This window comes from Canis lupus, chromosome 3 (assembly GCF_003254725.2).
Source record: "Canis lupus dingo isolate Sandy chromosome 3, ASM325472v2, whole genome shotgun sequence".
Lineage (NCBI taxonomy): Eukaryota > Metazoa > Chordata > Mammalia > Carnivora > Canidae > Canis > Canis lupus.
Window position 1 is genome coordinate 2340210 of NC_064245.1, and position 23436 is coordinate 2363645.

The 23436-nt window shown below is 45.1% G+C and overlaps 1 protein-coding gene across 1 annotated transcript in view; it reads right to left on the reverse strand.

Moving 5' to 3' along the window:
- Positions 1 to 23436, reverse strand: part of MAN2A1 (mannosidase alpha class 2A member 1) — a 161947-nt gene that overhangs the window by 126541 nt on the left and 11970 nt on the right. Inside the window, exons 2-3 of the mRNA XM_025438203.3 lie at positions 10456 to 10713; positions 7852 to 7996 (exon numbers count right to left, since the gene is read on the reverse strand). Coding sequence (XP_025293988.1) covers positions 7852 to 7996; positions 10456 to 10713 — 403 coding nt within the window. The remainder of the gene's footprint in view (positions 1 to 7851; positions 7997 to 10455; positions 10714 to 23436) is intronic.

Sequence of the window (23436 nt, forward strand, 5' to 3'; positions counted from 1 at the left end):
AATAAGAATAGAAGTGGGGGTCAGATCACTGAAAATCTTCTGAACCATTCTTGATTCTTACTGAAAATTTAGGAGGAAGGAAGTTAAGGTCTCCTGATCTGTGCTTTCAAATATGGGGGCGCTGCGAGTGTAAAGGAGAGATGAAGATGATAAAGTAGAAAACAAACAGGAAAGGAGGCCCCTGAAAAAAAAAAAGTTTCTGAGGCCCAAGGAGGCAAAATGAAGAGAATATGCTAACTGATGAAAGCTTCCAAGAGAGAGGGCAGAGAGAAAGTCAAAGATGGGGTTGGGGTTTCCCAAAGATCTGCGAGACTTTGGAAACCTATAAAACCTGCTGAATCCTATAAATGCTTCTGAACTCAGGTTTCCGGAATAACCTCACCTTTTTTCCAGGTGATTCAGTATCATCTAATAGTGTTCAAAGCATATCAGCTTCACTTCCACTAAGTTGTTTGAGATACAGCACTTTTTGAACCCATGTAAGATGCTGTCACTGGAAATTCTATCCCACACCACGGGAGCCATCAGCACGACTGTCAGGACAGCTGGGGTTTTGTTCATCCTGCAGCTGTATACGGATAATGTCCAATTGTGACCCCTTACTATGCTGCTTTTCTAAATGCCCTTTAAAAGACCTGTGTACCTCGATATCTGACACCTGCGATTGTGAGATCAACCGCCACAATAATTTCTAAATCTGGGCTACAGTTACTTCCCTGCCTTGTTAAGAATACTACCCAGGAGCGTCAGTTCACACGGAGTAGGACCCTTCAGGCCCAAACAGAGTCTAGTGATTTGAAATGAAAATGGAAAGGGTCCATCGTATGAGAGACACGGTCAGAAGTAAAAGGAAAAAGTGACTTCCTTTCAAGGAGTGACTCTTAGGATAGGAGGCTGTTTAGCCTTACCATCCGGCAAATGCTGGGCAAATTATCAAAGTTTCTCAAAGAAACCATTTAAAAGCTGGGAAATACTGCTTCTACATGACTTGCTAATTGTAAAATATGTAGCAATGAGGAGAACCACTCACTAGCTCGTGTACTAACGTAGTATTTAAGGACGGGGACATCCGTTTCAATGAGCACAGGCCAGGAGGAAAGAAAGGATGGGAAATGGTGCGGTGAGGGGTCTACTTTTGCAAGATAGTTAATTAAATGTTTTACATGATTAATAATATTAAAGTAGATGATGCCTGACCCGGAAACACTTAAAAAGACCTTCTTCCAATAGAAGCTCTGCCTGTGGTTTTCGAAGAATCACTTTCAAGAGACAGTATTAATTAAGGGTCACAAGCCCTGATTCCAGAGCTGGACAGCTTGGATTCAAGCCCAGCCCTGCCGCAAACATAGGACTTGGGCTCTCTTCTGCCTCGGTTTTCTCATCTGTGAAATGAGGGTAATAACAGGACTTTTTGTCGTACAGTTGCTGAGAGCAGTAATGGAGTTGATACAGGTATAGAATAGTGCCTGAAACCTAGTAAATTCCCATAAGCACTAATAAGTATTTGCATAACTGGCACACTGGTGAGCCCTGAAGCACTCAGATTTGAAACGCAGAAGTAATCAAAATAGGAGAACAGAGACAGGTCTGAAGATCCCCTACGTCTCCAGCGGTCACTTGATATATGGGCTCCTAAGGAATGCAGCCCAGTCAGAGCTGCAATAATCAGACTTTTCCTTCTGAAAAGGAACCTCAAAATACCAATTCTAGAGATCTCTGAAAAAGATAATTCTAAAGAGCCGTGTAAACATTTAACTCTTAATGCCATCCTTTTCGTAATTAAGTTTGCCAGAAAAAATACAGGGTGCCAAGTTAAATTTGAATTTCAGATAAGTAATGAATAAATGCTTAACCGTAAGCATGTCCCATTAAGTTATTCAGAACACATATATACTAAAAAAAAAAAAAAAAAAATTTCATTTACTGGAAATGTAAGCTTTCCTTTTTTTTTTTTTTAAGTTAAATCTGGCAACCCAAGGGGTGCCTGGTGGCTCAATGGGTTCAGCATCTGACTCTTGGGTTTTGGCTCAGGTCATGATCTCAGGGTCATGAGATCAAGCTGCATATGCGGAAACCATGCTCAGCGGGGAGTCTGCTTGGGGGTTCTCTCTCTCTCTCCCCCTGCTCTCTCTAAAATAATAAAATCTTTTTAAAAATGTGGCAATTTTATTAATAACTCACAGTTCAGATAAATGCGCCGAAGTAGTTAATGCCCATAAAGAAGAAAATCCTCTGAACTAAATTAAATATCTCAAAGCAGTACGGTAAATAGAAAGAACAGAGACCTTAGAATGAACGAGGCAAATCTGAGCTTTAATTCGCCACCTTGTGCCAATTTATCACTGATAGATCTTGAAGAAATGAGTATCCCTACCTTAGCCTCCCTGTCCTCACCTGGTAAGAGGGGTCTGATTTGCCAGTTTTGTGGGGTGCAGAATGGATTACACGAAGCCACACACACTCGACACTCCCCCGATACAAGATGGGCAACGACTACTAGTCCCCGACTCCCTTCTTCCTCATTTTCTCTCGGCTCCAGAAACTCAAATTTCCCATCATGGTGGCCAAAACCAAAGAACTCACTGTATCCCTGGATCACTAAACAGAACAAAGTCCTCCCGGAACTGTGCCCGCAAACAAACCTCCCCTCTGCATCCCATCTCCTGCCACTCAGCAGGCTCCTCTGGCAGCTGGAGTCCAAGCCTCCCCGGCTTGCACCCCCCTGACCATTACCCGACCCGGCCGACCAAAACCCTCCTCTGACTGTGCTGAACAACGACCAGCAGAAGAAACCTTTCAAATAACATGTCACTGTCATTTCTTCACGTTTTGGGTTTTTTTTTTTTTTCTTCCACTCTTTAAGAATAAGGGCACACATGGGTTCCTGGGTGGCTCAGACAGTTCAGTGTGACTCTTGATTTGGGCTCAGGTCATGATCTCAGGGTCGTTCGGGCTCTGCACTCAGCAGGGAGTCTGCTTGGATTCTCTCTCTCTCCCTTGTTCACACTTCTCTCTCGCTCTCAAATCTTTTAAAAAAAGATTAAGGATTCAGAAAAAAAAATAAAAAAAAATTAAAAAAAGAAGAAAGGCATATAAACTCATTACAAATTAAAATATAATGCTAAATACAAAATTCTTCCCCTAAAAAAAAAAAAAAAAAGAAATATCCTACTCATGTGAATAAATACTCTGGAAAAGAACTACAAAAAAAAAAAAAAAAAAAAAGAACTGCAAATGCACAAAATACAATGATTTTCCACTGTGGCTCTTGTGCCTAGGTCTCTCTCTTATTTGTCTTATTTGGAGTCATACCACATGGGGGATTATTTTCTAATGTTCATTTTACAAATTGCTGAACTAACAATATGCTGTCCAACTTTCCATTTAGTATACCTTATCTGCTCTCTACACACTGTGGTTTCTTTGAAGGAAAATTAACTAAATATTTCAGCAGTTTAAGTACGTGGGAAGCAAAGAATTAAGATTGTAGATACAAAGGTGCTGTAATTGTGTTTTAATCAGCTTATTAAATATAACATGAACATGTATCAATCAACTAACATTTAATTTCATGGTCTATGATTCAAACTTTTCAAAAGCGTAACAGTACAAAGTTATCAGCATTTACTTAACAATTCCTTTCCAATTTTGTTTTAACTCGTGTAAACCACATAAAATATTGTATGACAACTGTTACGCGTCCTCATGTACTGGAAGACATAATTAGGAATTAAAACACAAACATAAATTGAAATTTATCTGTCTTGTGAGATATCAGAACCCGATCAAAAAAGAAAAACACCCACATATATAAAAACTCAGCAACATAACTCTTAAAGTTAGGGGACCCACTATAGGAACCTATTTTTTTCAAATACCCCTATCCCCAGCAGACAAAACTCCACCGATGAGACAAATCATGGAGCTGAAATTTGTTTTAAATTGTTGCTGCAGAAAATGCAAACAAATCTCTATAAACCTCATTTAGAAAGTAAATCGCCTAACCGCACATCATTTAGGAGTATTATACAAAGATTTCCCATTACGGAGTCACATTTTGACTTGGAATGTTTGCACGCACTTCTCTCTTTTTCTCCACTGAGAGTGTGGTTCTTCATGATCCGAACGATTCAGCTTTTCACAGGATAATTTAGTTTACCTAAACTCCACTTTTGTTGAGGAGCGGTGAAAAGTATTAAGAAAAGTCAGAGGATTTGGTCCTCTAGCATTTTGCTGGATTATCAAAAATGGCTTTGGTTTTAAAAGGTCTGCGTCTGACCATTATTTTTTTCCTCAAGTGGAGGAGGGCCGGAGGGTAAGGGTCATTAACATCCTTTACTAAGACAAAAAGGTTGGAGGGTGGTTGCTAAGACACCAACAGACAGATCCATCTATTGCAATCAGGACCAGGTATTAGGGCTGTCTCCCCGCAGAACAAGGCTAACAGCAGCGGGAACCCCTAAGGCAAACACACAAAATCTAAAAGGCACAGGCAGGCAATCCCTGCCCCTGAAGAGCTTAATATCATCTGTTGCTTGCATTTAAAATTACAAGGCACCTTTTAAGGGTTTTTTCAAGGAATGAGTGGCTCAGTGGTTGAGCATCTGCCTTCTGCTCCACTCATGATCCCAGGGTCCTGGGATCGAGTCCCACATCCCGCATCGGGCTCCCTGCTCAGCAGGGAGTCTGCTTCTCCCTCTCCTCTCGGTGCTCTCTCTTGCTATCTCTGTCACTATCTCTCTCTCTGTCTCCAATAAATAAAATCTTTTAAAGAAATATTTATTCAGGGAGGATCCCTGGGTGGCTCAGAGATTTAGCGTCTGCCTTTGGCCCAGGGCACAATCCTGGAGTCCCGGGATCGAGTCCCGCGTCGGGCTCCCAACATGGAGCTTGCTTTTCCCTCTGCCTGTGTCTCTGCCTCTCTCTGTCTATCATGAATAAATAAATAAAAATCTTTAAAAAAAAAATGTTTTTTTCAGAGAACAGGAGTAAGATGAAGGAAGAGATGGGGAGGGAAACTAGAGAAAAGCCTATGTCAGGGTCGAATGTTTCATCTGAGTCTGCAGAGTCACATTGCCTGGTTCAGTAGCTTATCTACTGAATAGCTAGATTGAATGCAGTACCATGTGCTGCTCACTATTCTGGGCATTAGCAACCTGTTGGTTCTGAGACAAAGTCTGAGCCCTCACTGAGCTTACCCTCGAGAAGGAGACGAAGCAAAAGTGCCATAGACCTTTACATCTCTGCCTACGTGTAAGCGTGGGCCGGTGCGCAGAGTTCAGGAAGCTGCAGGGGGGCACGGGACAGGTGGAGAAGACCTCACCTGTATTTAGCGATTATTAGATGCCAAGTGTCAGGCTGGGCAACGAGCACAGGCTGGGACAGGAGGCACTTGTTCTCTATCCGTTGACTCTACTCCGGTGGGAGGGGCAGGTAAACTAACAGAATTACTGTGGTGCCACTCACTGCTCCCGTAAACGTGACGCGCTGGCGACACCCAAGAGTGGCACTAAACTTCCAAGATGTTTACAAAACACCTGCCACACTGGCCGGTGAACTACACACTTTATTATTACAGGTAAGTGCGCGTGTTAGAGAATTACAAGAAATGAGACGGGTGGAAGTTGAGGATGGCAGAAAGGGGAAAAGATAGTTAAGTCTTTAAAAATTCTAAAAGGGAGGAGAAATGGGGTCACACGAGGACTTGCAAGGCACACTGCAAGGTGCATTTACAAACCTATACGGAATCTGATGTCTTTGAATCACATCTCACCCCCAAATACAGGACGAGAAGTGAACTTGTTCAGTTGCAGATGGTCGGCAAAGAGCAGGGAGGACAGTTTATACACCACAGGGCTCTGCCGCTATTTCCTATATAAGGGAGTATTTCAGAGTCCATGAGATTTACAGAAAGTCACCTGCAGTCCCACAGGCAAGCTCGGATCCCATGTGTGAAGCGTGAGCACCTCACCTCCCCGTCAGTCTACAGGTAAACCGACGTGCTTTCCAGGACACAGACCCTAAATGCAAACGTGCTTCTTAATCCAGCTACAAGTACAGAAATGGCAAAAGGAATTGTAATTAGATATGGTTTTCATCACCTTTTGTATTTACTTGATAACTAACTCCTGCTTTAAGATGCTACTCCACCCATACGATCTACATTTTACGGACACACAGATGTGCCCAAAAGACTAGGGGGCCAGGATACAGCAGAGCCAGGACGCCTGCCTCATTCCGCCTGCTCCCAGAGCCCTGCAGCCCTTCCATGATGCCCAGCCATCAGAGTCCTTTTGTTTTCATTTTTAAGATTTTATTTAATTTGAGAGGGAGACAGAGTCAGAGAGAGAGAGAGAGCACACGAGCCAGGGGGCAGAGGCAGAGGGAGAAACAGGCTCCCCGCTGAGCAGGGACTCCAACGCCACCGTGGGGCTGGATCCGAGGACCCTAAAATCATGACCTGAGTGGAAGGCAGACGCTTAACCGACTGAGCCACCCAGGCACCCCCGGAGTTTAGATTTGAAGGGACAGGCTAAGATTAAGGAGGAAGATGATGCAAAACATTTAAGAGGTAAAGTTAATAAGACAGGTGTTTGTAGGAAAAGATGAAGACGCAGAAACCAAGTCAGAAGCTGGTGTGACAACTGCTCATCATAAATTTCCAGAATAACACTGATTTCATATATTTCATATCTCTGTGTGTACTAACTATTGAAATACTATGGAAATTCAAACATTTTAGCATCCAAGCTGTGTCCAAGTACCTCTCACACCCAAAAGCAGCACACACGTGTGCACACTCATATACACACACACGACTTCACCAAATCACAAGTCCAAACATAAAGTAACAAGACCTACTGTCTTAGAAACAGAAAGAAAGGAACACATGCCAATAAACCAGCAAGAAAGAATATAAGTCAGAGATTCATGAATATAGGGAGTAAAGAAAAAAAAACCTTCAAAGTACTAGATGAATAGTGAGCTCTCGGATAGTAATGACGAAATGGAGAAATTGAGAAAAACAGAGAGAAGTGTAAATATGTCCTCAAAAGAAGTCTTTGGAAGTACATGGTCCTAAAACTCCTGTGGCAGGATTCAAGAAGTATTTACTCTGTCCCAATGAACTCACACTAACAAATCTATAAATATTTCCCATTGGAATTTTAGCAATTTTCCCTTACCTTGGGGAAAAAATTCCCGAGCCCCAATAAATAACAAAAGTTGTCATATGAGATAATAACAATAATGATAATGATAGCAGTTACTCTGGGGCCATGCATCACACCTTTATGTGTCACGCTATGAAGGAGACACTATCCTGACTCTTCCTACCTGGAAAAACACTTACTTCCACCTTCAGTAACTTGCCTGAAGTCATCTCACACTGACAGGGTTGGGACTCCAAACTCCGAGCAGCCTGACCAAGACTCTTTAACCTCTTTACAGCGCTTCTCTGTTTTAAAGATTCAAATGTTCCCACGAGAATTTTGCATTTTTTAGTCAAGAGTTTATGAACACAAAATAATTCTCCCACATAGTATTTTTTACCAGAAGTAACTACAGTGAACAGTCAGCACCTTAAGTCAGGGTCACTCTTCAGCCCCAAACTAAGACCTTCTTGTGTTTATTACTATTTTAAACGGCACAAGTACCGCCCATGAGTGCCACCTAAATTGATAAAATTAAAACTCAAGATACAATGACATATAAAAGGAACATATTACTGTGACAAGTCAGCGAAGGAGGTCTCAAAAATCTGAGAAATCTGCTCTACCGGATTCTCATTAAAATACTCAGTGCCTACAGGGGCTTAATAACCTGTAGTTTTTTTTGAAGTGCAAATTTTACCTGGGTCATTATGGGAATGAGGCACCACAAAGACTTGAAGGGGCTTAGCGTCCCATTCATTAAATAAATAGCTAATGTCAAATCCTTGTTTCCAAACTCCACCATCTGGATTGTCGAAAGGAATTAGACTGTAAACATCCAACATCTAGAAATATAAAGGACAAAATAAAGGAGAAAAAAGAGTAAGTTTAACCGTGTTATTACCATTTTTAATTTGAGCTTAATGTTGGGAAATATTTGCTCGAAGCTACTCATTCTCCTATTGTGTATGTATCTTAATAGATAAAATTATATCTGTAGACATTAATTGAATAGTTTAAGACAGAAAACATTTAATTACCGTTCAAATTCTTAAAATGCTACTGTGTTACTTAACCGTCGTGATCAATAATCCCCTCCCCCATCTGCTTCTAATGAAAAATAATTTCATTCAATTCCTTCTTGCCTTGCTTTACACTTCTGATATAACCTAGTAGAAATTGGTAGGAACGAAATAACAAAGAAAAATTTTTTGATGAAATGTGATTATGACCAAGTATTTTTTCATACAACAGTGATAATTTTTTTTAACATCAGTAGTCTTTATTTTACAATTAATCACACGTATTTTAAAAACTCTTTCTGAAGGGAAATGCATCTACAGCTATTCCTTCCTTTAGCATATACATTATGTTTACCTTTTTCATTCTAAAAATAAAACTACAACGGAGTCAATGAGGCATACTCACATAAAATGGAAATTTTTAAATGTTCACATGTTGTCTAAATTTCCAGTATGACTATACTGGAATAGTATAATAGGTAATAATCTATTTGGACGCAAAGGAAAAAATATTGCCAAAAACAACAACAACAACAAAAAAAAAAAAGCACCAAACCTAAAAACTTGTAGTTTTCATATTCTGTGATACTGAATGTGACAAAGAACATTGGGTAAAATTTAAATTACGTAAAAATTATATCCGAATATATAAGCGGGTTACAAAAAAATTTAAAGATATCAAGCAAATTATGTAAAAAGTGAATACAAAGTCTTTTAAGGCAACAACATTATCTCTCACTTCGAATTTATGACTTTAATAAATAAAATGAAACGCTCCCAAGGACGAGTCAATAAATTTTTGGGAGGCAGCCAAAAGGGAGGATGTGTCAGCAGTCTGTTGCTCCTTCTGGATCCTTCTCCGGCCCGGTAGCTCTCCTGTACTCCCTGCCTCGCTCTGCCTGCCTCCCGTGGTTGTTCAGCAACATGGTTGCTTCTCTGAAGCCCAGAGAACACCCTCCTCCAAAAACGTTTTCCCGTCCTCCTTTAAAAGGTACTTCTTTAAAACCTACACAGAGCCAAGACTCAGAAACGGATGCGCGTTCAGAGCACGGAAGCCTGAGCGCGTGAGCCAGGCCCGGCCTCTAAGGTCTCCAGCTGCCGCCGGCCTCTAAGCGAGCCTCGGCCCCGAGCGTGGCCGTGCCCACAAGTTAGCGGAAACGTCTACGCTGAAGCAAGGCCAGAGCCAACTCGGTTTTGCCCAAGGGTGAAGCATTTGCCCTTTACGTTCTTGTCACCATGTTGTAGCCTCGGGTCTAAGGAGCCCTCTGCTACTCTGCACAACACAGCAAATCTGACACACCCTAAATTTAGGAAAAGCACGAGCCCTTTCTTCCCCTAGCTTACAATCCACTAAAAAAGCGCTATCCAGGGCAGTCCCGGTGGCGCAGCGGTTTAGCGCCGCCTGCAGCTCAGGGCGTGATCTGGAGACCCTGGATCGAGTCCCAAGTCGGGCTCTCTGCATGGAGCCTGCTTCTCCCTCTGCCTGTGTCTCTGCCTCTTTCTCTCTCTCTCTCTGCATCTCTATGAATAAATAAATAGTCTTTAAAAAAAAAAAAAGTGCTATCCAAGGAAAGGAGACTGCAAGCCAAATCTGTCATTTTAAATTTTCTAGGAAAATGAAATAAGTGAAATTAAGTTTAATGACATCTTTTATTTAACCCTGCATATTCCTAATATCATCTCCATATACAAATATACACAGTATACATACATATACACATATATATACTTCAATACAGAAACAAAGTATTCACATTTGTTTTCATAGCAAGCCTTTAACACTTAGAGCACACCTCAGTTCAAACTAGCCACCTTTCAGTGCTCAGTAGCCACATGTGGACAGTGACTTTCATGCTGAACAGCATAATTCTAGAATATTTCCCTTCCCTTTCAGCAAAAGGAATCTAGCCCTACACTGTGTGAAACCTAAAGTGTCTAAAGAGACAGAGTAAGAACAGGGCTTTTCTTATACTCTTCAGAAGATAGCCAAATTTAAACCTCTAAAGGTCTTCACCAACCAGACAAAATAAGACCTAAAAAGCATACAAAAAGGCCATAGTCACAAAGCATAAAATGATTTTAAAAAGGGGGGAGGTGAGGAACATAGAATTACAGAATTTTATCACTACACGACAAAGAACTTTAATGATCACGTGACTCATCAAGTCACTTTACAAAGACAGAATCTGGAACCCGGATTGTTGAAGCAACTAAAGTTAAAACGGGTAACAGATCAAAACAGAATGAAAGGCCCAACGATCACGAACGAATGCATACGTTACCTGCACATCTGAATTCCTACTTCCACTTTGTAAAGCGAACGAACAGTCTTCAGGGTCCACTGCAAGGGACAATTGTTTTGATGGCAGAAGTGGTGAGCCAGCACCTTGGCTGAAATTGCCTTGTGAACTCTTTGGACCATCCTCCACAGACTCACTCAAATTGATGACCGAGTCTCTAATATTTGAGATGATCTCATTATTCTCAGCTAGCAAACGCTCCAAATGGTCTATTTTTTCTTGCAACATGGAGAGCTGGCCCTACAATAAAAAAGAAAAAGGCAGCTATATGAAACTCTGATATAGCTCTGCTGAGGCACACACATTTTTTTTTTTTTTAAATTATGTGCCTGCCCAAGAGGGCAGCCACTCACCCTTCACTTTCCACTTTTCTAAGTGGGATCACAAAAAGCATAAACAGCTGGCAGTGTTGAAATATCAATTTACAGCAGAAAATCTCCATGGCTGCAATCTTTGTTTAATCATATTTTAAAATGTGCAACGGACAGACCCAAAATATTTGGGGATATATTTCCTGGTGCCCCAAACCCCGTCCTACAAGATCTTTGAGCTCTCTATTATAAGTAAGTACATGTTTCAGGTATGAAATTTTAAATTTAAGTATAACTGATTCTAGTTACTCAAAAGAGTCAAAAAAACATGAATCTGAAAAAATATATATATATATATATATCATTCCATCATAATCAATGACCCTAGTGGGCAATCCTAAATCAGAAATACCATTTACAGGAAAATTATTAGTCAACTATCAATTAGCCATGTGTATGGACTGCTCCTACTGTGCTGTGCCTTTATGGTTTTTTAAACTGATCCTTACATTAAGAGCTTGTCGGCTTTATAACATAAACCTTGCTGTAGAGAAGGATATTTTAGCTTATGAGAGCGAGGACAACCTTTGTCCTGTTCACTCTTACATCTAGGGCCTCAAGTATGTAAGTACACAGTAGATACTTAAACATTTGTCACGCCCTTATGTTTCTGGAACGCAGTAATAATTCTTTAGTGAACACCCACTGTACCAGGCATAACGGATGACATGCTGGGAAGATACATATGCCCAAAATACGGATCCGTGGTGCAGAACACAGAAAGTGACGCCGGAACTCGCAACCGTCCACCCAGAGCGTCCACACCAGGGTTTACTACAGCAACTAGATGCATAGGACCCAGAACAAGAGTCCTAACACCAGCAAACAACAGGAAAAGAGGAGGGACAAGGAAAACTGTGAACAAAGAGGAAGGGAAAGGAGAAAACACCTGAATGTCCAAAAGTAAAGAACTGGTCAAACGGTACATCTAGATCATGGAAATGTTTTCAGTCGCTGGAAATTGAGAAATACGAATTCTTTAAAAATCAAAATAGACGGGAAGGTACTTTCAGGAGACACAGTGGAAAAAAAGAGTTTAAAAAGCATGCATAACAAAAAAAAAAAAAAAAAAAAAAAAAAGCATGCATAGGGCGGCCCGGTGCCTCAGTGGTTTGGCACCACCTTCAGCCCAGGGTGTGATCCTGGAGACCCGGGATCGAGTCCCACGTCGGACTCCCTGCATGGAGCCTGCTTCTCCCTCTGCCTGTGTCTCTGCCTCTCTCTCTCTCTCATGAATAAATAAATTAAATCTTAAAAAAAAAAAAAGCATGCATAAAAAAAACAGTAATTTGATACCATCCTTTTCGACAAAACAAACGTATGGAGGACCATAATCAAGATGCTAAAACTGGCCATGGGTATGTATGTTCCTCTTTAATCTGTCAAGGACAGCTGTTGACTTTATAACGGGGAAGCCAGGAGGAAAAAGGATTCCACCTTCAGGTTAGGAGGCGGAGCAACAGGGGACAGCGAGTCGGAGGCTGGTGTCTACGGAGGGGGCCACTGTGGCAAACCGTGTGAAAATGACCAAAGTCTGAAGGGACCGGAGAAGATATTTTGGAATGAGAAAAGAAATATCCAAAATTGGAAGTCAGCCGCACATTATCTTTGTGGGGAGGAGGGGGCTGGAAGCACAGAGGACACCGGGGACGGATAACCAGAGACGAGGACACGAGGAAGGCCTCCACGGACCGAAAGACGCAGTCCCGGGCCTCCCGAGAGGCATGCGGGGCAGAAAGAAGAGCCCTGCCTGGCGAAACCCTAGTCCTTTAAGCCAACTGTCACCTCTGGGTCGAACTCTGAACCCGTTTATCAGCATGTTATAACACAGGAGCAGCAAGTGCAAGTTTGGATTTTTTTTTTTTTTATGATTTTACTTATTCATCAGAGACACAGGCAGAGGGAGAAGCAGGCTCCCTGCAGGGAGCCCGATGTGGGACTCGATCCCGGGACCCGGGGTGACAACCTGGGCCCAAGGCCAATGCTCAACCGCTGAGCCCCCGGGGCGCCCCGGGAAGTGCAAGGTTTTGGCGCAGAGCCCAGGCTGTAGGACAAGCCCCGGGGCCCCTGGCGAGTAGCAAGGGGAGACTGCACAGCTCAGGACAGGGAGGGCGCGGCGATGCTCCTCAAGTGGTTCTCAGCGGAGGCCAGGCCAGGCCAGTCCCAGGGTAATCCACGGCTCACCCAAGCAGCACGGACTAGGGCGCCAGGGATGCCGCTCTCTGACTGATGTGGGGGTACTTTCCTAAGCAGTCAGGCGCCCAAGGGCTGTCTGGAATAAGGGAGAAACTTTTCTTATCATGGCCCCGAGACCACAGCTCTCTGCAATCACTTGTGATGAGCTCGGCTGAGTATCTCCCATACGGAGGGAACAAGACGACGTCAGTGATGCTTGCAATCCCTCCCGCAGCGGGTGACAGCAGCAGATCAGGTTCCTCTGATTCCAAGCAGAACTGGAACATGCGGCCTTGTCCGTCTCGGGGAAAGCTACCCGCTCCCTAAAATAAGACACCGTCTAAACACCACCCCCCCAGAGCTGTTCGGGAGGCTGCAGGTTTCATCCGACGCTCACAGCACATGAACGGATACACGGCTGCCTGCATTCCCCGACCCTCCTGTACCTTCAGGAACAGGTGATTTCGGAGCCGTGCAGACAAAGCTGCGGACAGCTCTAGTCCCATAACCCATGGATGGGAGTTATTATTCAAAACAGCCCAGGAGATTGAGGTTTCGTGAAAAATAATCCTGCGGGCACTAAAGACAACTTTCAATCTCACCGTGGCTTTACAGATACAATTAATGACCAGTACCCGGAATTCTGTACGGAATTAATCAATCCAAGGAGAAACCTGCGGCCTGCGGATATGTCAGCAGAACGGGCTAATGAAAATCACGCTTTCAAGTTATACTATGTAGTGGAATAAAATCTCCCCCCAAACAGCTGAAATTCCTGAAATACGCACACCCCACAAGCAAACTGCACACGGGCCTGCGTGGCACGACCTTCTGAGGATGTGTTTGTAGGCTGCCCTGAAGTGACAGAAATCGCAGATAGTGTCTCAATTACACCAACCAAAGAACACTCAGGGTAATACAGAGAAAGACAATCTTCAGGAGGAAAGATGATCACTTGGGAGAAAGCCATTACTATCCTTTGATTTGCTAATCAGCTCGAAGGGGAGGCCCCGGTGGCCCAGTCAGGACTGGAGAAGGAGGCCTGCAATCCGATTTACGATTTATGTTGCTTTTGATGAAGGAAAAAAGCTGAGAAGGCATCACTGACCCAAATGACTTTTGAGAGAAAAGATGTGGATCCTAGCACGAGGCAAAACCAGGACGGGCACCCACGCAGTCCTGTGAACGGAATCAATCCACGCACACCCGCCGCTGACTCAGAAAGCTCCTTGCTTCGGCCACTCAGCTCACTGATCTGCACAGCGGCCCCTTCCTTCCTGCTACGGGAAGGGGGTGGGCTCCTCCTTCCCTTAACAGCCACACTTGCCCGGTGAGCTCCAAGCCCAAGGCTCTCAACATTGCTCAAAGGCCTCAAAGGCCATTGGTTAGGCCTCTCAATAGGCCTTCACCAAACTCCCTCTAAAACTAACTCATTCTCAACTGGGTAACGCCCAGCATTAGGGCCAACTACAGGAAATGTGCCATTTCCATAAATCAAAAATGGTAAAATTCACCAGTTTCCCACGGTTTAACTCACCACTATATCCTCCCCAAAACACCCGATCCCTTGGCCCCCGCAATCCCCCTGCGATCCCTCTCTGGGCCGAGGCCTCCAGAGACACGCAGAGATTAGGAACAGTGTGCTCTCATCGCTCCCCTTTCTCGGGAACCCCCGCTGCCCCATCGGCCCTTCTGATCAGCATCTGCCCACCAATGCACCGAAACTGCCCCTGCTAAGTCCCCAAAGGCTTCCTTCCGCGTGGTCCGGCGCGATAGAGCAAAGGCTGTCCTTGCCTTGCTCAGCACCTCAAGGCGAAGCACAGGAGAGCACTTGCTCCTCCAGGTGACGTTTTCTTACCCGCCCCAGCCAGCATGCGCTCCTGGTTTTCAGCCTCCTCTCCCCGGTACCTGAAGGATGGAGGGCCTCGAGGTTAACTCCGGAGCCCCTCTGTCTTCCCTACACTATCTCATATTATCTCCTCCCCCGTGGCTTAAACCCCATTTTTCTGTACTGATGTCTCATCCACATTTCCATCTCCAGCCAAGGCCTCTTCTCTGAAACACAGACCCATATAATCCCAATGACCATGCCACTCGACATGGGTTTCGCACTTAGGTCCAAAAGCCCCCTTGCCCCCCAAAAGCCCTCTACGATCCTCACATCTTACACAGCTTTAATCTCCACCTGGTTGGTCACCCCTGAACTGATGGCCTGATTCTTCCTCCTTCCTCACCCTGCTCACTCACACAGCCACATATCCGCAAGCTCTTTCCTTACTACCCTTAAAACACGTGCTGAGTCATTCTGCACCTGTCCGTCTGGACTGCAACCACGCCGCCCGGGCCTCCAGCAGCTGCCCTGCCTCCTCCGCAGCAGCTGGCATCCCACCCGTGGCCGCACAGCTGCCTCGCTGCACTTACCCAACGATCCGTGAAGACCTGCACCTACCTATCCCTCCCCCAACAGACCTTCACCCCGTCTCATCCCAGGGGGTGGCCAGATCCTCCTCAACCCATCTCAAGACCTTTTCACACACTCTCCCTTTACACAGTGCCCCAAATCTCACCTGGAATGTCCCCTCCACAAGCCTTCCCCAGCCATCTACTGAAAATAGGCCTTCTCATGTTATTCTCTATGTCCGCTTATTTTTTTTGCCCTTATTACATTTTTCACCTATTTTAAGTATGGTTTCCCCATCTTCATCACTAAATGAATCTCGGTCTTGACAACCAGCAGCACAACTGCATGATTCATCACTGTACCCCTCCTGACGCCCAGCACAATGCCTGGTGCACAGAAGAACTGCAAATATTTACTGGGTGCCAGGGAAGGGGAGGGATCATATGTAATTTTTTTTCTAAGACAAGGAAGTATAAAATGCCATCTTTTGGCACACAGCCTACACCAAAAATAATATGAATTAAAATAAAACACTCTAACAATTTTTTAAGAAAGAAAATTCAAAAAATCTTCACTGTGACCCAGAAAGTTGGTAAGAATGAGAAGGAAAGACATAAATAATAGGGTGATCTTCACTGCCTGAGAGGGAAAGAATATGGAAATTGAGCTGTGTTTGACCACCGAGGGACAAAATCGTGAGCCTGGCAGTAGGGTAGGATGTGGCTCCTCTTCCAGGGCAGGCAAAGATTATGGACTCTGTACAGTCCAACCTAAAGCTTCAACATGCAGTACGACGATCAGTAATCATGGGTCGCTCAGCTCTAACTTCAACTGATGTGGGGGATGGAGAGAGTCTGGTAAGAGAACCCAAGGTTGATACTGAAATTCTTCCCCCCATAGTAGTGATAAAAGATCTTCAGTCAGGGACCCCTGGGTGGCTCAGCAGTTTAGAGCCTGCCTTTGGCCCAGGGCATGATCCTGGAGTCCCAGGATCGAGTCCCACATCAGGCTCCCTGCATGGAGTCTGCTTCTCCCTCCTCCTGTGTCTCTCTCTGCCTATCTCTCTCTATTATAAATAAATAAATAAAATCTTTAAAAAAAAAAAATCTTCAACCCAATCAGGTTTTTAGTTAAGAGAACTAAAGAGGAAATATTATTACATATTTATAATACAACCACCAATGGCAGCATTCGAAAGAAACAAAATTTCACTGCACTAGGTATGTGTACGTACGTCTAAAACTCTAGCTCCACACCACCACACTCACTCCACACCACACTCACTCACGCATTCTCTTCCTCCTTCTTGTCAGATTTTGTTAGACTCAGAACATCACTCTATCACGTCAAGAGCTTTCTGGACCTAGATTCAGTCATAAAATGTGCCCACCATGTAATTAATGTGATTGAGTAAAAGGCTCTAATAATAAGCATCAGAAGTATCTGAAAGGCTGCTCAAAATCACAAATCCCAGGGGTGCCCGGGTGGCTCAGTAGGTCCCATGTCAGAGTCTTGGTTTCGGCTCCAGTCACGACCTCATGGGTCCTAAGATCAAGCTCCCACAGAGCTCTTCGCTCAGCGGGGGGTCGGCTGGAAGATTCTCTCCCTCTGGGGTGCCTGGGGGGCTCAGCAGTGGAACGGCTGCCTGCGGCCCAGGGCATGACCCCAGGGTCCTGAGATTGAGTCCTGCATCAGGATCCCCTTGGGGAGCCTGCTTCTCCCTCTGCCTGTGTCTCTGCCTCTCTCTCTCATGAATAAATAAAATCTTTAAAAAAAAAAAAAAAAGACTCCCTCTCCCTTTCCCCACACACACTCACCTGTGCTCTCTCAAAAAAAGAAATCTTAAAAAAAATTACAAATCTTGGGAAGGGCCTAAGAAACTACAATGTTTATGCTCCACAAGTGATTCTGGTGATGAGCCAGGTTTGGGACCTACGTCTCCAACTTCGTGCACGTCAGGGGATTATCTAAGATACATAGCCAATAAGCCACTTGGCAAATCACCCCAAAACCACCCTAGAGGGCGGCATAAATCACAAACCTGTGCTCTTTGATAATCTGTTTCCCTGGGTATGAAGTCTCCTAATGACCTTGTACCAGATTCCTCCATTTCATGCTCTAGGATACGATACTTCACCTCACTTTTATTTTCAATGACTGCAAAAGCGATTACTTTATTTCTAACGACTCCTTTTACCAGATAAAAGGCACAAGACCTCCGGGTCAGACTAGGTGGGTGGTTCTAATCCTCGCTTTGCCGTTTACCAGCGCTGCGACCTTCAGGAAGTAAGTCTTCGGGACTTCAGTTTGCTCCCCCGGCCAAAGGCAGCGCTCACACCTATCTGGGCGCGGTTGTAAAAGAACTTAGCACTGGGCCTGCCGCGAGCAGGCACTGAAGACCTTACTGCTGCTGCAGCTGCTACAATAAAAGCAGGGCTCTCTAAAATCACTTTGAATGGTACAACTTTCCAGGGCACAGCAACTGCGAGTGAGAACAGCCTCGAAAGCCAAGCCAAGGGGAATGTCATAGAAATGGCAGCACAGGAGACCCCAGCCTCCAGCCTCCCACAAAGATCGACAATGAAACAGCTATCCATGAACACAAACAGCTGTGGGATAGCTCTGGAGTCGACTTCAGAAACACAGCGGAACAAATAAATAAATAAATAAATAACCACACAGAAAAAAAAAAAAGAAATAACAAAACAAACAAACAGAACAACTGCTTCATTTTGCTTTCATCATCTCATGCCCCGGGGCAAGCACTGCTCGATGCCAGGAAGGAATGCCCCAGCTAGAAAGAGTTCCCCTTGCTAGGAAAGAACAGGGCAAACCAGGTTCCCCAGCTGTCGGGAAACCTGCATGAAGAGACACACGGAGGGGCGCCTGGGCAGCTCAGCCAGTTAAGCATCTGCCTTTGGCTCGGGTCATCACATCCCAGGGTCATGGGATCGAGCCCCACATTAGGGTCCCTGCTCCACAGGGAGCTGCTTCTCCCTCTGCCTCGGCCTGCTGCTCCCCCTGCTTGTGCGCTTGCGCTCTTGCACTCACGCAAGTGCATTTATTTACTCTGTCAAGTAAATAAATAAATAAAATCTTTAAAAAAAGGCGGGGGGGGGGGGGAGATAGACCCATAGAGACATCTAGGAACAAGGAAGAAAAGCAGGGGCCACCAATAGTAGCCACAGAGCATGAACAAGAATGGTTCAATGGCCTGCAGCTTCCACCACCGAAGGAACCCCTGGGCAGCACAGCTGCCATGCAAACCCTGCAGATTTCACCAGTTTTCACCCTCCCATGTATTGGCATTTGCTGATGCCCCCCACCTGTGCCCCTCCTACTCTCTGCTCACAAAACCCCTCTGGGACCTAGGAACCACGCCAGCAGCCAGCCCAGGCCTCTGTGGCTGCACAAGTGTAAGACTCCAGCCCAGCTGCCATGGAGCTAGCCCTCCACCGAGGCACCCGCATGCTGCCAACCTGACACTTGTCACTAGCCTCTACTGTCTGTACACATTCAGGAAGAATCTCTGCCACATTGAGAGAACAAGCCTACGGCCAGGGCCTCCACAGTTGCCTGTAAATATGGATGAAGCCTGTCTTTGGTCACTAGAAATGTGCACCATCACGCTCACCTGGCATCAGATACTCCAGCTGTGCACCTACATATCCCAAGCCTGACTTCCATCACCAGCCTCCAGTGCTATGGGCCCACGGGAGACAAGCAGTCATGGTAGTTCACATTAACAACCAGGGCCCAGCAACTGCCAGCGCCCTTGCTGCCTGCCTTGGGTCCCGTGACTACACGCAGGTGTGCAAATAGCCCCTGCCACTCCACAGGCTCTACAGCCAGAGTATGTGCACACAACCAGCTTTGGCCACCTGTTGCCTGCCCCAGCCCCTGGGCCTGGAGGTGCCAATGAGAACTCCAAACAGCTCTTGCAGGGCTTGCCGACACCCTGGAGCATTTGCCAGAGACCACACAGTTGTCAATGCTGTGGACCCCAGCAACCTGGGCCAAAGAGACATTATGCGGCCCTCAAAAGGGACGCTGCCACATGCTCCTGCACTGGGGTCACAGGCGCCAGACCTGGAAACATGCTGGGATCACCACCATGCTCCAACTCTGCTTTTCCCACACAGGTAAAAGGCTTCCCTTAACAAAGTTGGCCCCTAAAGTCTGGAAGAGGTGACTACTTCTTCAAAAGCATAAGTTACAGGGATCACAAAGAATCAGGAAAACATGACTCTACCAAAAGAATATAGTAAACCCCCACTGACTAGCCCCCCTACAACGGAAACCTAGCTATTGCCCAACAAATAATTCAAAATAACATTCTAAAGATGTTCGGCGTTAAAAGAGAATACAGATAAATAATTTAATGAAAACAATATAAGAATAAAATGAGAAGCTTGACAGAGATGGAAAACATAAATAAGAACCAAACACATTTTGGAGTTGAAAAAAACAATGACTGAAGTCAACACAGAGTTTTAACATAATACTTAACCAGGCAGAAAAAAGAATAAGTGAGCTCCAAGACAGAGCAACTGAAATTATCCAATCAGAGGAGGGAAAAAAATTTAAAAAGAGTGAAGAAAGCATACATCATCTGTGAGATACCAACAAAAGGTCCAATCTGCAAATTATTAAAATTCAAGGAGAAAAAATAAAGAATAAAAAAATTTCAAGGAGAAAAGGAAGCAGAAAGCTCATTTAAAAAAAATAATGGCTGAGAACTTAGCCAATCTGAAGAGATATGGACATTCAAGTTCATGGAGCTAAGAGGTCACCACACCAAACCAACTTAAAGAGATCCCCTCCCAGACACATTATAGTGAAAGTGTCAGAAGTCAAAGAGAATCTTAAAATTGTAAGAGGGATAAAAGCTTGTTATGTACAAGGGAACCCCCGTTAGACTATCTGCAGATTTCTCAACAGAAACTTGAGAGGGCAGGAGTGGGTGGGATAATATATTCAAAGTGCTGAGAGAAGAGAAATGTCCATCAAAAATATACCTGACAAAGCTGTCCTTAAAGAAAATGAAGAGATACAGATTTCCTCAAACAAAAGCTAAGGGAATTCATCACCACAGCACCTCCCTCACTAGGAGTGCAGAAAATGGTTCTTCAAGCTAAAATAAAACACACTAGGAATGCCCGGGTGGCTCAGCGGTTGAGCGTCTGCCTTTGGCTCAGGGCGTGATCCCAGGATCCGGGATGGAGTCCCACACTGGGCTCCTTGCATAGAGCCTGCTTCTCCTTCTGCCCTAGGTCTCTGCCTCTCTCTCTCTGTCTCTCATGAATAAATAAATAAAATATTTTTTAAAAATTTTAAAAATGAAACAAAACACACTAGTAACACGATGGCGGATGGCAGTGTTAGTGAACACTATGGTAGTAACCATTCTGTAATATGTAACTGTATCGAATCAATACAAGTACACTTTAAACTTAATATCATGTTCTGTGTCAATTATATCTCAATAAAGCTGGAAAATGAGAAGAAAAAAAAATGAAGCCGAGCCAAATAAGAATTATGGCTCCACTACCCCAATGAAACCTTGAGCAAGTTACATAACTTTCTTGTGCCTCAGTTTCCTCCTCTATAAAATGGGGATAATGAATAATACCTCACCCACATTGCCACATAGGGTGGCTATGAATGTTATACATTAGCTAGCACATCCAAATCAGTTTAAATAGTGCCTGGTAGAGTCGGCAGAATTACGGCCACCCCAACGATGTCCAGGATCTAATCCCTAAAACCTGTGACTCTAGTTACTTATGTGGCCATAGCTGATGCGATTAACTTAAGGATTCTGACATTGGGAGACTGTCCTAGAATATTAGGACAGGCCCAATGTAATCACATGGGTCCTTATAAGAGAAAAGAGGGAGATGGGAGTCAGACGAGATACAAAGAAGGAAGAGGAGGTCAGAGGGAGGCCATGCTAGAGGTGGCCTTGAACCAAGGGATGCAGGCAGCCTCTAGAAGCTGGAAAAGAGGAGATAACGGATTCTCCCCTGAAAGCCCCCAGAAGAGAGGCCGCCATGCCAACATCTTGATTTTAGCCCAAGAAGACCCATTTCAAACTCTTGCGCCCCAGAACTAGAAGACAGACATTTTTCTTGTGTTAAGCCATTAGGTTTGTTGTGCTTCGTTATAGCAACAACAGGAAACTAACACGCCCAGCAAAGAGCCGACGCCGTATAAATAAAGCTTACGCTGGCTGTTCCCATCACAGGAAGTGTGTCCAGATCCTCATCAGAAGAGGTGGCGAGCTGCAAGCCTCCGCAGCTGAGAGCCCCTGCAATGGAGCAATCAAAGGGGAGACCGTGTGACTTTACGACCTGTTTCCCAGCAGCATGTTTTGGTCTCACAAGGCCGTACGCTTATCTTTGAACAAAGGAGGGAGGAAAAGACTTTATAGTTAAAAATATTTTTCCGGGAAAAAAAAACATCAACATCTTTATCTTGGACAGTTTTAGGATCAATGAATAAAAAGGGTTTCAAGGCTACTCTGGAGCTACGGAGGGCAATCAGAGTAAACGCTGAGGTGCCTGGACTAAGGCGGTGGGGGTGGAAGAAAGCAAAAGGATGTGACAAGACAGATGAACCGGGAAGGGGAGGCCCAGGCAAAGAAGAAAAATAGCCTTTTGGTTGTGGTTTGCTTTTTTTCTTGAGGCAATTGGGAAGAACAAAGGTGGCATTTTAGGGAAACAGGGAGTGAGTCCTGGGAAAGGAGCAAGGTGAGGGGCAAAGGTTCTGTTCTGGAACTATCAGCTCAGTGGTGGTGTCGGGTAGACGCGGAGGCCTAAAAGTCAGGAGAATATATGTTTGAGTGGGCAGTGCAAAGATCAGTGCCAAACAGTGACTACGAATGGGAGGATTACCTAGGGAGAGCGCATGCATCCACCTTTAATTGTACAAGGCCCACCAGGCAATCCTCACACCTCCCCGGTTCAGAACTGCTGCATTAAAGCTAAATATAAAAACAGTGATTTGGTGAAAGAGAGCCCGTATTTCCAGCAGGGATGTCACCGTCCCCGGGCAGCCAGCCGCTGTCACTCCACGGAAAAACCCCACTATTTATACATAGATCTCAGGCACTTAACAGGAAGGCATTTATTGGTTTCGTAAAATGAGGAGAAACCCCTCAAGTGACCACCTCACCCCTAAGATGTGTAGGTCTGAGGCCTGAGAGAGTGTTCTGAGGCTGTGGCCATCGTCATGTATGTAACTCTACCGACTGGTAACAAGCCACAAACCACAGTGACAAATGACCTTTTAATGCTACTTTCCAGACCTGAAGCTTATCATGCCTGAATCTCTTCCAAGGTATTATTGTCTTTGTGCTTCCACTTGTCCATTCAAAGAAATAAATGTACTCACCATATGAGCACAAAAAGCACTTAATTACAAAGCACCTTGCCAAAACACAGGAGAAATGGGCCTTGCCTGGGCCAATCGTTATTCATCAACCTCACGCCCGCTAGCTGGGATTTTAGCAGGGGCCACTCAGCTTCACGTACACAACAAGCAGGCCAAGTGAGCGTGAGGGGCCCAGCTGGGACTGGGAGCTCACCGTGCCCCGCCCCTGCAGGAGACCCTCAGGCCTGGGCCCCCCACCCTGGGGTAAGCACTCTGCAGCCCCGGGGTAAGCACTCTGCAGCCCCGGGGTAAGCACTCTGCAGCGACCGACTCCCTGTGCCTCGACTCCCTGCGCCTCCCGTCCTGACTCGGAGCAGCAACAGGCTGCACCAGTTTCCCGCATCTTGGCGAAGCCCATCCTCTCACCACCTCCCAAAACGTGGCCAGGACTTGAGCGGCTGTGCTCCGTCCAGGCTCCCCAGGCTCCCGGACGCAGCGCCGCCCCTACCTGCGAGGTCCCAGATGTAAGCTGCGGTTGGAACCGCAGGGCCCCCACTCCCAGCAGCCCGATGCAGCCGCAGAGACCACCTCCCGCTGGGGCAGCAGTTGAGGCATCAAGCTACTGTATGAAGGGAGATGCTG